The 15290-nt window shown below is 40.2% G+C and overlaps 1 protein-coding gene across 1 annotated transcript; it reads right to left on the reverse strand.

Annotated features, from left to right (window-relative positions):
• Nucleotides 1-7478: 7478 nt before the first annotated feature.
• On the reverse strand, nucleotides 7479-13777 carry LOC131695125 (delta-1-pyrroline-5-carboxylate dehydrogenase, mitochondrial-like). The gene is made up of 8 exons (XM_058983647.1): nucleotides 13753-13777; nucleotides 13446-13678; nucleotides 10621-11165; nucleotides 10390-10561; nucleotides 10138-10325; nucleotides 9476-10066; nucleotides 9301-9419; nucleotides 7479-8799 (listed from the first exon to the last, which is right to left on the reverse strand). The coding sequence occupies exons 1-8, from the start codon at nucleotides 13775-13777 to the stop codon at nucleotides 8684-8686; spliced, it is 1989 nt and encodes a 662-aa protein (XP_058839630.1). The 3' UTR covers nucleotides 7479-8683.
• Between the last annotated feature and the right edge of the window lie 1513 nt (nucleotides 13778-15290).

Consider the following 15290-nt stretch of genomic DNA (forward strand, 5'->3'; position numbering starts at 1 on the left):
ATGTTTCTAAAGTATCACCCTAGTATAGAGTACAATGCAGTTCGTTCTACGACGATTTGAATAAAACTCCATCTGCTAAGTTGTTCACTTATGTTCATGACACTTCCAATTCGGCAGACGTTCGAATCCATCTAATAGTTTTTAGAGAGAAATCATTCCTGTCTCGCAAAAGAGAATTTCAGATTTACGCCCGCCCGACAGATGTCGTCTCCCTTCTGCGTGTTGGCATCGTGCACTATCTCCGTTTTTGGAGAGGTAACTTTCTCAGAGTAGCATCCGAACGGGGAAATTGTATAGAGTTCTAGCCGACACGAGCATTTTGTGCTGGAGCCCGCAGCCGATAACCGCGTTCATTACTGGAGCATGCGTGTTTCCAGGGCGGCGTGGTTCTATAATTCGTATGTGGTTCATTAAATGCCCCTTTAATTTTGATTCATTTTGTTTTGCGATGTTTTGGCCTTCTCATAAAGCAATCGCTTCCAATCAAATTTTTTTCTATTGCCAATCCAGCTAGCCCGGATACCAATCGTAAGTCGATACATAGTATCAACACGATTAGGGGAATGCGGGCGATTGTGAAACATTCGCGTTCCTTTACCTAGCGTCGTGAAACTTCATTTATTTATTTGTACATTTATTTATTTATTTGTTTATTTATTTTATTTATTTATTTATTTATTTATTTTTTTATTTATTTATTTATTTATTTATTTATTTATTTATTTATTTATTTATTTATTTATTCATTTACTTATTTATTTAGTTATTAATATATTTGTTTATTTTTTTATTTATATCCTTATAGGATAGGTCCCGTCGTACTAGCGATATATTGAATCCGATAAGCAATCCACTGCTTTCGTAACTTGGCAGCTGGCGGGGGTTGTTCCAAGGCAATCGACAGAGGACAAAACGAAAAAAAATCCACGCTATGCTATCTCAATTCGATGGATACCGTTGAGATAATGAGGGTTCCACACAACTGAGCAATGTTACACTGTTCATCGCACGAGTGAGCAGTAGAGAGATTTCAAACAGTAAATATCTGAAAAATACTGAGATATTCTCATTACGAACCCCAAACAGCGTGATGCCTTTGCCATAATATAGCTGATATGCTGCTTAAACGTAATTTGTTGATCGAGAAAAACTCCGAGATCTTTGATACAATTCGTTCTGTCAATCATGGATTCTGCTAGACAGTATTAGAATCAAATTGGCGTTTTTTCCTTGACAACGTGATGGCCGTACATTTTTTTTAGGATTTTAGGTCATTCGGTGGATTTCGCATCATTCCGAAAAGGTTACTAGTTGGCTTCGAAGGAAAGCTGCGACGTCAGTATTCCAGATTCTGTGGTATAACTTGACAAAACAAATACTAAACAAATGTTAACGTCGTTTAAATATAGGAAAAATTAAAAGGACCTGGATGGCTGCCTTGCGGGTTACCAGATGAACTGTTCGGATACGCAATCACTTATCTTGACAGCTAGACGACGGTTACTGAGATACGATTGCGTCCAACCTTCGTCTATAGTATTGGTGTAGAAAAATAAGTGATAAAAAAATCAGAAAGGTTTCTTTGAATTTCAAAAATATAGTTTTATATATTTTGTTTTGATTTTGACTAGAAACTTTGGAATGATTTGAAAACCGGCAGTTTCCTTCACAGCCGATTAATCAGCAAAATTTTAAGCTTTTCAGCGAAATATTTCCCGAATCTCAAAGAAATCGTGTACCTAGATCTCAGCGAAAAATCCCAGATGACCAATAAGCACGAGAAATCTTCCGTAATGAGCTGTTTATACGTCTTCATGTCAGCATTTATAACGCAATTTAGCATTAAAGTATCCTATAATACTATTTAAAAGCCGCTTGTGGTGTACCGCCTCTGTCGGTAATAGGTAACATCGTTTTACCACAGACTAACAGACATAACACTCAAAAACAAAGCTTCGCCCGCTGTAACGGTCATTTTAAATATATTTGTAGTTGGGACTGTGGCCACATTTGAAATTATGGCGCCACTGACATATGAACAAGCATATGGGGGATAGACCACTAGTGAAAAATTGTTCTCAAACCTGAGGGGTAACCCACCAGTAAATGAGTGATTGGGACTGTGAATAAAAGGTGGAGCTAGTGTTCTGGGAAAATTGTCGGATCGATGTTTGTTGAGGGAATTCCCTCATAGTGTTATGTCTGTTAGTCTGTGGTTTTACATCCAATCGTTTTGGGTTGTTCTGATCCGTATAAAATAACACCAAATTGTGTGAAAGTACAGTGAATCTAGGACAGAATGGCCAAATTAACGTAAATATACACCCAGGTTTTTTACGCGGGAGATACGTACCGCGTAATAAAAATCGCGTTAATTGGAAAATCCGCGTAAAAAAAACTCATAAAAAACCGCGTAAAAAAACCTGAGTGTATGTCCAATTAATCCAGTAGTTGATTTAGGCTGATCTGACTCGAGTAGCTCAGTGCCTTGAGGTTTCAATTGTTTACGTATCTGTATATTGTTATGTATTGAGTACGGCTTTTTCCAATTTTCCAATAATAAAAATCTGATGATCAAAACAAAGTTCTAAGCGAAAAACAAAACCCGTTCCACAAATAGGAACACTCCTCTGTATCTGGTATAAATATGAACAAAATCGGTCCATTCTAGCTGTCGCAAGATAACACCAGAGCCAAATCATCAAATTAAAATCATTTGATTGCTCTGCAACGGCAACAACTGTGTGACACGTTTGATGCGGGTATGGATGCAATGATGAATCGGCAGGAACCGAACGAAAAGTTAGTGAGTAATTAAGAATTTATCGAATTAATAAAGTCAGTTGTGTTTCAGTACCGAACCGGATCGGTAGTTATACATTTTTTTGAAAAGCTTGAAATGTGGCGCCCAATACGGTACGCTAGCATGAAACTTGAAGTGAGAATTCGTAAATGGTAATTTCTTTTAACAAACTGTTTAATAAAAGTTTTAGCTGATCGAGCCATACGATGGATTATAAGAATTTGAATGATGCAGCTCACAGTAAGTCAGTGGAAAAAATGGGGACATTGTGGGATACCCGATAGATATCAAGGATCATTCTAACGTTCGAGATACTGAAACAAATGGGTTGAACAAGTTCAACCATGTTGGATTCATCTGGAATGGAAAAAATGGGGACATTGTGGGATACCCGATAGATATCAAGGATCATTCTAACGTTCGAGATACTGAAACAAATGGGTTGAACAAGTTCAACCATGTTGGATTCATCTAGGATTGGTACGTATCACTTGTAAGTAGTGTAGAAGAGATTTTTTCATTAGAAATGGTAAACATTTTAAAGTCTTAAATTGTTAAGAATTTGCCTTCCTCTTATTTATTGATCAACTAGTCTGGATTATTTTTCCGAAGGTTGTTCCAACGAGTTCAGTAAAAAGGTTTCAATTCTAAAGTGATTTCGTTGATGATAGAATAATATGTAATAAGAGTGGCCTGATATTGAAATTTGACCTAAAACACTAAGCAAGGATCTACGATAATCATGCATAGAATTGCTGTTCAAGTTAATATTGAAAATGAATAAAAAGATTAACTAAATTTAAATTAATGAAGAGTGCTTTTTAAAGTCTAGGCTGAAAAATAGAAAAAGCACGTCAACGTACTAGAAAATAGACCAAGAAATAAATTTAAATTTTCAAAATCAGCCTACGGGATCGAGCAGAGATTATGTGATATAAACTTTCCCAAATTTGACTCCCTATCTCGCCAAATATCTCAAATTTACAATTAAAAAAAAATTAAACTTTTTGAGCGACTTCACAATTGACTTTCTTAAGACAGATATCTTCCGTTAAACTCCACTATAATAAAACTACAATATTATTATAGTGGAAGTAAACGTAAGACATCTCTATTAAGAGGGTTAATCTCAAGCTTCTTTATCCCCTCTCCCTTCCCTTAGTACGTCACGAATTATTTTTTCGTGATTATGACGTACCTTTTAATATTGTAGCCCCTTTTCAAAATTTGGGAAGAAAGTAAGGAAATCTTTCAAAAGCGACCTAAGCACCTAAGAGACCCAATAGAATACCGGGAGGTTATAAGTCACGCTTGTTTGTTTTCTACCATTCGTTGCTTGCGTTTTGAACGAACAACACATCGACTGGATCATGTGTACAATAAAGAAAAAGAATATCGGAATACTCATATAACTGCGTATAAATTTTCGGATACCAGTACACTCAAGTTTTTTTTTTACGCGGTTTTTTTTTGCGCGGTATTTTTTTACACGGTTTTTTTACGCAGATTTTGAAATTTACGTGGTTTTCATTTACGCGGATTTTGAAATTTACGCGGTTTTCATTTACGCGGTTTTTGAAATTTACGCGGTTTTCATTTACGCGGATTTTGGAAGTTACGCGGTATCCATCAACGAGGTTCCCTTTAACGCGGATTCTTAAATTTAAGTGGTCTTCATTTACGCGGATTTTGAAATTTACGCGGTTTTCATTTACGCGGTTTTCATTTACGCGGCATGTATCCCCCGCGTAAAAAAACCTGAGTGTACAACATGCAACTGTTTCCTAGCTGTGTGCTAAATCTATCAGTCGTCCTTCCCTCTGCTACGCGTGGTTGATTTGCCGAACTCGACGAACTGAATCGAATGGTATATGTCACTCGGCCCTCCGGGCCTCCGTTAAAAAGTCGGTTTGATATTGAGAAAGGCAAAAAGGTGCGAAATCGGCAGTCCCAAAAAGTCGATTTTTATAAAAAAAAATTTCGAGATAACATAAAATCTCGACGTTTCATGCATTTTAAAGATGTTTGGCATCAAAAATACGAATTCGATTTCTGAAATTTCATGAGGTCCCCCCTTTGAAAAAAAAAATTGAGTTCCGGCTTATATGGGAATTTCATATGTGACCGGACGATTTAGTCTATATTTCCGGACCCATATAAGCGATCCGTACGAAATTTAATAGACATCTATGGGGATATTATAGCTATCATTTGGGACTAAGTTTGTGAAAATCGGCGCAACCATTTCCGGGAAACTGATGTGAGTTCGTAAATTTTGAAAGATGGCCGCTTTTCCCGGGCACTTCACTGCCTGATTCTTCTGCGTGATGCTTTAAAATATGTCTGTATTTATTGGTTTTGAATAACATACCGTTCAACAAGATTGCAACACTAAAGCGAAGACTACATATTAAGAAGACTGATATCTGTTTCCTTCCCCCATACAAACGAGAAGCGACAGAGGTTCAGGAATCAGAATATATTGGCTCAAATGGCACGTTCCCCGTACATAGTCGGGGATTTGTGCCTCGACTGTATGTGTGTGTGCATCACTATGGAAAGTACCACCTTTACCCGCAAGTGGCGTTGCTGTTACTGTCTCTGGACAGAGTTGCCAGTCTTCTTGATATACAGTCTTCGACTAAAGTCAAAACTGACGGTTGCCAGATTGGTATAAAATTTCTTTATTTGTATGTTGGGACCACCCTAATCAATCCAAAACCATTTTTATATCAAGTATTCCGAAATTGCATCCAGCGTACTAAAATATTATGGTTGCAGTTGCAAACTGGAAAATCCATCCAGCGACAATCGGATTTTCTCCTGTTTAGTGCTAATCCATGATGTCGGAAGTAGTGCGCTGGATAGCGCATCATTGTACGAAAACAGCGCACTATTTCCGACGTGATTCCATTGTTTAGAACCAGCAAAAATACGATTGTCGTTGATTGGATTTTCCAGTTTTCAACTGCAACCAGAATAACTTAGTTTCGTGATTTGGAAAGTTTTTGAGATTTTTGGCTAACTTTTGTTCTAAGTGGCATCACTGTACATCTGTTTATGAAATTCAATGCAGTGTGCGATTCAGTGAAATTAAATGAACTGTGGCAGATAATGTTTGAGCTTGGCTTGCCGACAAATCTGATTAAGCTGATTCGTATGGCGTAACCAGAGAGACATTCATCTCATTTGTGATATCAGATGGATTGAAGCAGGGCGATACAGTCTCTTGTCTATTGTTCAACATACAACTCGAAGATCTGATGTGCAAACCCAGTCAAAATAAATGCGGACGACCATGGTCAGGCGATTTAAACAGTTTGCTTGTACTTTGTTTGTCTAGTGCACTTCATTTAGCCAAGGAACGTGGGTAATTGTGTGTAAGTATAGTAGAACAAAATCTCTGATCTAAAGTCTTAATGATCGTCAGATTGTGGTAAGTTTTGGTGTGCAATACCAACTTCACCATTGATTCTTCCTATAGTTTGGTGGTGATTACCTAGTATACTGATAAGTTTATGCGAGTTGATAATGAATCCGAAAATAAGTATTAATTGTAATTTTTATATTAGGCAATTAAGGGTGATTAAATGGCGCGTTCCATGGACGATTTAAGGTCGGGTAGGGCGGCAAAAAAATGACGGCGGCGAATCGCCCAAATGTTGCCTTTGAAATAGGCCCCTAATTGCCAGCGATTTGCTGACAAATTGAAGGACAATTAGCGCATCCGAGCTGGCAAATAGCTACCCGTTAGCCAGCAACTTGCCCTTTTTGACTGGAAAGGAACGGAACCATTATCACGACTAGAAAAACTCTAGAAAGAGAACTGCGGAGACTCCATCTTGGATCGATTGGATTCGCGTTTAGCTGCCAAAAGACGAATCCAATCGAACATTGCCTATCCTTATAACATTGGACGTGTTGCCATACAATGCCGGGGCATACGTTGCCAAAAATGCTGTTTTTCTCTCCGCAGTTCTCTTTCTACAGTTTTTCTAGCTTTTTTGTCTTTAAAAATGTAGCTGCAAGAATCGGGTTGACAAGTGCATGGTAGCTGGTAGAGAGCGAGGCAGTCCGACCGGTGTTGGTTCTTGGATGGAAATGGATAAGATACGGTACGAGATAGTGGACGAGTTTAAATAGCTTGGAACACTAGTGACATGTGATAACGATTTTAGCCTCGAGCTGAAAATACTTCCTATGGGTTGCGTAGTTAGCTAAAGACACGTAGCCTACAGACACGCACAAAATATATTATAGAATATAATCGCTGATACTCCCTGTTGCTGGCAGTAGAAAATGGAGAATGGTGCTGCCGCATGTACCACGAGCTATACCATGTACACAACCATGCTGACATGGGAAGTCCGATAACATATTGCAGACTAGAGTGGGCTGTAGCACGAATGCTGGACGAGAGACTAGTTCAGATTATAGTCAGCAAAGAACCTGGAAAATGATTCCAGATGAGCCAGATTTAATCGACCCACACTCGTTCGAAAAATAAATCTATGCTGATGCTGATTATGCTAACAAGAAAATGAAAACTGCTGATGGAAATATATATGTTTGGACATTCGAATTAAAGTAAACATTCAACACTATTTTTTCAACGTCATCAATCATTTTGTCTTTAGGATTTCTCAAAGTACACAAGATATTTTGGTGAAAGAAGTAGGATAATTTAAACATTTATTAACTAGATTTCCGTGTCATCTTATCTACTAATAATTATCTCAGTTTGACCTGTTCACGTTTCCTTCACATACGCCAAAGGATCGGTTGAATAGCGGACATATCTAGAGCCAATTTGATGAATTCAGCAACTTCTTGCCAAGAAAAGGTCAATTCTGCGATATATGTCCACTACACAGTAGTTAACTAAACTGTTTTTTCTTTTATAATTTTACAGCATTTTCAAAAAATTTCGACCGTTCTCATCAGATTGTTTGCGTACTTTAAGCATTCAGTGAGGGATGCAATAATACAGCATGACATAAAATAACTTGTGTGGCTTTCTAAACACTGCGTACGCAACAGAATTATTTATTGTTTCTTTCATGTACATTGTTAATAAGTTTTATTTTTCATATAGCTGGTTAAAAGACAAACCTAATCGTCATTAGTAAACTGTACGTTGCGGTTGGCTATTTTATTCCTGTACCAGCTACGTTGTAATTGGGACACATGTATGCTATTGCAGCCCTACTATAATGGCTAGTTTGTTTCAAATATATTGCGCGATTTTGGTATAGCCTGTTTATGGTTTGATATTTTATTCTTTTTTGTTCAAAAATGATTTTACTCAACCACACTCATAGTACATCGGATCTTCTAATCATATCATCATATTGTCAATGGTAAAATTGTTAGTGTTGTTTGATAATGTCTGCCTATTCATGTTCGGTTTCTATTTAGTTTTATTTTCTAAGAAAAAAATTAAACAATTAGTAATAAAAACAAAATCAACAAATATTTTCCAACAAGCTGGGCTTCAAGCATAAAGGAAATGATAAAGATTAAAATATTATTACTAACAGATCTACTTAAACTGTAAAGTAGCATTTGGTTGGCCTCCTGAATTAATATTGATTTGGTGCAATTTCTACCACAACGGGTAAAGGTGATACGATTTTTGCTTGTGAAAGGTGACGAGATTAGTACGGAGTAAAGCTTCAGAACGCGATGCTTCGAGACGGGAAGCGAAAAAAGATTCGACAAATTCTTTGAATGGGTCTTCAATTGAAACATATGGATCAAACGGCAAGCCTTTTTGAAATAAACTAATAATGTTGAATCAGGTAAAACCATAAAGTAGGAAACGCTTGATTGGCGTATTACGCCGATGAATTAATCACAAAAGTTCACAACTGGTACTGCTTATTCGCGCATGTACTGGTAGTCGACTTCGTTCAGTGGGACAAAGGTTTCCTTGATGGACTGTGGTGTTGACCATCGCAGTACGTAGTGCGGACCGCCGGCCTTGTCATTGGTTCCTGTGGATTGAAAATACAATGTCATTATCAATCCAGTACTACTAGATTATTATAAAGCATACTGAACACACTGGAAGTCTGGAAAAAGATATGTGTTTTAATACATTAGCAACAATATTAGTATCAGTGACTTTTTTCATTGTTTTACATTTAACGTTGTATCCACACGAATATACACATTTCGTAGTACTGAATTTGAGCGTACAACCCAAGCTAAATTACAATGGTGGTGTAACGATCCTACTGAAACTATGAATTTCGGTCCTTGAAACCAATGACTGACTTGCTATCTCACCAAACTACCCTTTAAAATTGAGAATAAAAGGTAGCTTTTTGGATTTATAAATATTTACACAAAGTTGTCCCCCAATAACACCTCAATGGAAATAATCAAAGACGAATGATGCTTTCCTCGACTTAGTGGTTATTATAAAGGAATGGAATCCAAATTTTTTTTATAAATATATCAAAGTAATAGTGTGCATTCGAACGTATACTCACCAGACATTCGGCCGCCTCCGAACGGTTGCTGACCTACAACCGAACCGGTAGATTTATCATTTACATAGAAATTACCAGCAGTCATTTTGAACTCTTCCATAGCACGTTTCAGGAACGCCCTTAAAATGAAACACATTCCAGTCAATATAATCAACACTCGACTAACAGCACTTACTCATCCTTCGAGAAAACTGCTCCGGTCAGGGCAAACTTCGTGGAGCCTCCAACCAGCTTCATCGCCTGATCTAGATCTTTGTCTTTGTACACATATACACTCAGCACCGGGCCGAAAATTTCTTCAACCATGATCTTATCGAGCGGGTCGCTCGATTGGACAATCGTCGGCTCGATAAAGTAGCCCTTGCTATCATCACATTTGCCACCGGCTATAATTTCCAAGTTTTTCGAGCTCTTTGCGTGATCAATATACGATTTGATCCGCTTAAATGCCTTATCGTCAATAACAGCCGATGTGAAGCTGCTGAAATCGGTAACATCACCAATCTTTAAGGTATCACGAACCTTAACGAGTCCCTCCTTAATTTTAGGCCACAGCGACTCCGGGGCGTACATTCGGGAGCAAGCGGAGCATTTCTGACCACAAAATTCAAACGACGAGCGGATCGTTCCATTCACAACCGACTCGACGTCGGCCGATGGATGGATGAAGTGGTAATTCTTGCCACCGCACTCGCCAATCAGTCGTGGGAAATTGATGTAGTTGTTAATGTTTTCCCCTACTTGACGCCACAATCGATTGAAGGTGCTGTGGAATTGAACTTAGTGTTGTTTGGGAACCGATAAAAAACAGACGTTTCTGGCAAAGGTAACACTTACGGTACTGAGCCAGTAAAGTTGATACCGGCAAGGTGCGGCGATGCGGTAATCGTATCACCAAATACTGGACCATCGGTTGGAATGAAGTTGACGACACCTGGGGGGACGCCGGCTTCACGCATAATTTTAAAGATGATGTAGTTAGACAGCAGTGCCGTATCCGATGGTTTCCACAAAACTCCATTTCCCTGATAGAAACGAAAAGCATTGCGTTAGAGACAGAGCAACATTGATAAACAGAGAACAGCTAACCATCAAAGCCGGTGTGTATGCAAGGTTGCCACCGATCGCAGTAAAGTTGAACGGACTGACGGCTGCTATAAATCCGTCAATACCCCGGAATCGCATGGAGTTTTTCGTCACTTTCATATTTTCGCTAATGGGGTGGTACTTCGAGGCTTCTTTCAAATAGAATGTATTCATTCTAAAAGTAATTGTAATTCCAGTAAATTGTTCGATCGATAAAAGAAAACCCATTTTTACCTAATAAAATCTATCAGTTCTGCAGCGGAATCGATTTCCGCTTGGATCACAGTCTTCGCCTGTCCGAGCATGGTTGCGGCATTCAGTTCCTGTCGGTATGGGCCAGCCATAAGATCGGCCGCCTTCTGCCAGATTTTGATACGCTCGGCTACTGGTGTTCGATCCCATTTGACCTGCGTTTCCGTTGCGGTTTTAATGGCCTTCTCCACCAGCTTCTTATCAGCCCAGTAAAACTTCGCTATCTTTTTGCTGTGATTATGCGGCATCACCTGGTGCTGGACGGAATTCGTTCGGAACTCCTCGCTACCAATGATAATCGGAACATCCTCCGTTTTGTCAGCGGTCTTTTTCAATGCTGCTTCGAGTTCTTTGCGCTCCTTTGAACCTTTCTTGTAGCTCAGTACCGGCTCATTGATGAGTGGGAACTCCGACAGTTTGTTTTCAGGAACGATCGAGCCGATACAGCGCACACCATACCTAAAGGGGTAGGAAACACAAAATTTAATGTTGTTGAAGGATAGTGGGGAAAAGTTTAGAAACCAATCCTAATGCACATAGGGTGTATTCATGTTTATTTGTTGTATCTACACCAACAAACCATTTGGCCACAATAGTGGTGTTTAGACTAGTTACATAAATATATTCATCTTCAAGTGGAAGTCGAATACCGAGCTCACACTGTGGAGAATAGGCTGAAGATCGGTAACAGAGCCCTGGCAACCATAGTTGGTTCTCCCAAAAAGGTAATCGCAGCAGAGTTATTACGTCGAGCTCAAAAGCGGGCTTGAAGATTCAGGCGTTCGAAAATTGTAGACCAATCTACTCTGGGAGACAGAAAATCCGAGACGAATAGGGTTCGAGAACAGTCCCTACGGATGCTGAGAGTGTCGAGTTGTATTAACTAATAACGATTTTCGTAGCTCGGCTGCTGAAATCTGTTTCGCTACTGGAGATGAACCAGTGTTGAACAGCCCCGTTCTGGTAGTACGGATTCTAAACAACAGAACAATATTCTAGTGTTGAGCGTTACTGGGCCGCGATAACTTCCTTGCTTTTATACCATAACGAATAGCGATAAGCACACCGCCACTTCATGCCTTATGGCTGTTGAAGTCATTTCTATCACAGCGGTAGATATCAAATGCTGAACCAAACACCTCGGCCAAGATGATGACGCCATACAGCAGCCCTTCGTCGCGAACAACTAGCTAGCTGTCCGTTGATGAATTTAAGCTACCAACATTCTGGTAGTAAACCTCGATGTTCACGGGGTCTCTGCAAAGAGTGTAGTAACCCCGCGAGCAGTATCGGAACGGCTGATAGTAGTTTTAGCGACTATGGCGGGAAATTTGAGACATCTCGAATCAACTCCGTTGCGCCCCAGAATACCACGGCCGTCGTCGGTGAGAAAAATGGTTGACATCTGTTCACGAGATGTCGGATACTTGCTATTTGTGGCAGATTGGGAGACCCTTTTATCCATCCCACACACAGGACCTCATGGCGACTGAATATCGCTTTGATGGTGCGATGTGGACAACAGGAACAGAGCTGTCGTAGCTGACGGCGAGAGTCAAACGCTGAGTTTCCGAGAATGGCGGCTTAGAAGACCACTTCTCCACCCAAGCACACAGGATCAGGACGACTGCTGAACGCTGGCGGCAAGGGCTCAACTGCGGCCGGCAAGTGTTCTAGGGCTTCCATAGTACCAACTGTGTTGCGTTCCTGTATGCGCTAAGTATCGACACTCCTTCACGTAGCTTAGCATCCTCAAATTCCTGAACAGTATGGCTTGCAACCATATGTTCTGGGATTAAAAGTTTTATCACGAAACTTTGGGTAAATTCCAACTTTGAAGTATATTAAGGTCCAAGTGCGGACGCCTGTATCTTCTTGAACCTTATTTAGGTATTGGGGTCAATATGACCCAAAATAAACTTTCAAACTTCGATAACTTTTTAAATTTTGCACCAAGAAGTTTTGAAATTATTGACTTTTCCTCTTTTATGGAGAGCAACGATTTTCAATAGAATTCAGAATTTTAGGACATTCCTAAAGGGCTGTACAAAAAAAGTTACGAATAAGATGTTAACGGACAACTGTTGATACGGCATTTAATTAGCAAGGGACTGGAAGGTAAGGTATATTTTTTAATATTAAGAGCCATAGTACTCAAGAGAGAGAGAGCAAGGAGTTGAAGGGAGAAAGTTTAGAAAAGCGTGGAAAGGTCATATGAGCAAGCTTAGAGTTTACCGGCGACTTAACCCTTTGTCTGCTACCGTAGGAGTCAGGATCTTTTGGTATTAGAAATGCGAATCACCTGGGTCTACGGCATGTCCGGACAAGCGTAAAGTAAATTGTAAATTGTTACTTCATGCTGTCGGTTGCGACAGCATGAAGTTAGTTACTACAAAAAGAGACTGGATGTTGTGTATAGACGTAAACAGCGTCAAGAGATGGTTGCGTGTGATCTGTTAAAAACCCGAACCCGACCCGAATCCAAAATTTCCAAAATCGAAAAACCCGAACCCGAAAGCATTTCAAAGACCCGGAACCCGACCCGAACCCGAGAAATTTAAATGTAGAAGCCAAACCCGACCCGAAACCCGTCGGGATCGGGTCGGGTCCGGCTTTCGGGTCCAAAAACCCGAACCCGACCATCTCTACTAGAGATAAGTCGTCATCTATCGGAATATTAGTTAGTAGTAGCAGACAATGTTTTCTACCTCATTCAGTGCATTCTCAAGTACCTCGGTAGACATCACTCTCGTCGTTATCACTTTGCTTAAGTTTTGCTTCACTGTCCTAATGAGACGCTCCCATACTTGGGGAAACAGGGGTTTTTTGCTAGGGGATGTTTCGCCACTGCGACCACTATTCAGGTTATTTTTTGTGGCTATGCAGGAGGGTTGAATCTCCACTCGGTGTGCCTTGAATTGGTTCTGCTTATCCGGGGTAGGGCAGACGCAGTAAATCCAACAACTTTTCGGTATCCGGTTCTTGTGCTTTGAAGAGATGCTCATAATCAGGATGACTAGTTCGTCCGTGAACGCATCTCCTTGAGCGATGCGATACAAATAGCTTTCAGCTAGAACGAGTTCTTCGGTACTTAGCGGCCCACTGAGTGGTCACCAGTCTTTTCCAGTTGAATGTACATGTTTCAAGTGAACATTGTCGTTCAGCGCAACAACGTTATCTAGCTTGAAAACTGCTCCGGCATAATCAATGTTTTTCGCGCAGCTAGCAGATGAGAACGGAGTTCATTGTTGGCTGTACCGTACCGCTGCAACGTTATTGGGCACTGTTCATCGTGTGTCCACAGAAAGGAGGGTCCACAGAAACACGGGCATTGCGGAGTAAGATCCCGAAAATCTTTCCATTTGGTGCCTAGGTCTGCGCCGTTCTGCTGTGACGGACGGTATCCAATGCCGCTTAGACGCCTCGGTGCTCTCCAAGATTTCACTGACTGGAAAGGCGACAAATCGGCTGTATCTTCTGTGGTCCGAGTTCACACAAATCTCTGGAATCGGTGTAAATAAATCGCTGACTTGGATCCAGAGCACTCTGGATAGTATTCGTCAATCGCATTCCTAGCACAGCTGCTTGAAGTTCGACTCAGAGAATTGACAAACCACGAAGAGGCGCCACTCTCGTCTTAGCGGTTACAAGTGCGCACTCGATCTTGTTTTTTTGTTGCAAACACGTGTTCCTTGCTGTTGTAACTCCGTTCTCGCTCGAGTCGACAAAGGTATGCAGCTGTGTCTTAGAGATTACCGGAAGTCAGTAGACGAAAACACCTTGAAATTAAGATGTCTTCCACATTGGGACCGACCTTCATCCACAGCAGCCACTTCTTAAACTTCACGTGGCATGAAAGAGCAGACTGTTGGCAACCTCTCTGAATTTTATTAAAATGTTTGATGCATTGTTTCCATTTTTAGAGACGAAAATATGGGACGCAGAAAAACCGCCACTATACCCCGGACCCGGGGTAAGTTGGAGGTGTGTATGGATACACTAAAAATAAGCAATCAAATGAAGATTCGATTACTTAAGGGGTCCTTTTGGAGATTCTGTCACGTTCGCCCGAATGACATTCGCCCGAAAGCCATTTACCCGAAGGACATTTGCCCGAATGTCACATAAACCCGAATGTCATTCACCCGAATGCCACGAAAACCCGAGAGACATTCGCCCGAATGCAACGTAAACCCGAATGCCATTCGCCCGAATTCCGTATACCCGAAAAACATCGAAATGTCAATCGAAAAAATTTAATTTATTAAGATGAAATACAAATTTTATTACATTTGATGCTATGAAGAAATTAACAATAAAGCTATACCAGTCAAATAGTTAATCCAATCACCTGGTTTGTATGATTTAACTAGGGTTTCCAGTTTTAGGTCCTTTCGTGAGTTCTTTTTAGATTTTTTAGCTGTTGGTACCGCTTGTAGTGTACGTAAAACATACGTACTAGGGTTTTTCTCTTCAAGCTGCAACTTCTTCAACACACCATAGAATTTCCAAGGTTTAACAAACCGTTACATTTATTGTGCTAGTCTTCCATATTATTGGTGGTTCTAGGAATCTTTGTCGATACATTTTCGAAAACTGACCACGAAGCGGGGGGCAAAGAAGGGTTATCAAGAAACTTTTTGATTAGTTTC

The sequence above is a fragment of the Topomyia yanbarensis genome, chromosome 1 (genome assembly GCF_030247195.1).
Source record: "Topomyia yanbarensis strain Yona2022 chromosome 1, ASM3024719v1, whole genome shotgun sequence".
Lineage (NCBI taxonomy): Eukaryota > Metazoa > Arthropoda > Insecta > Diptera > Culicidae > Topomyia > Topomyia yanbarensis.

Coding starts and splice junctions, on each gene's coding strand:
- LOC131695125 (XM_058983647.1), bottom strand. CDS start 13,777: ATGTACATTCAACTGGAAAAGACTG. Junction 11,166..13,445: donor AAAAACCCCTGTTTCCCCAA/GTATGGGAGCGT, acceptor TATGTGCATTAG/GATTGGTTTCTAAACTTTTC. Junction 10,326..10,389: donor CATACACACCGGCTTTGATG/GTTAGCTGTTCT, acceptor CGTTTCTATCAG/GGAAATGGAGTTTTGTGGAA.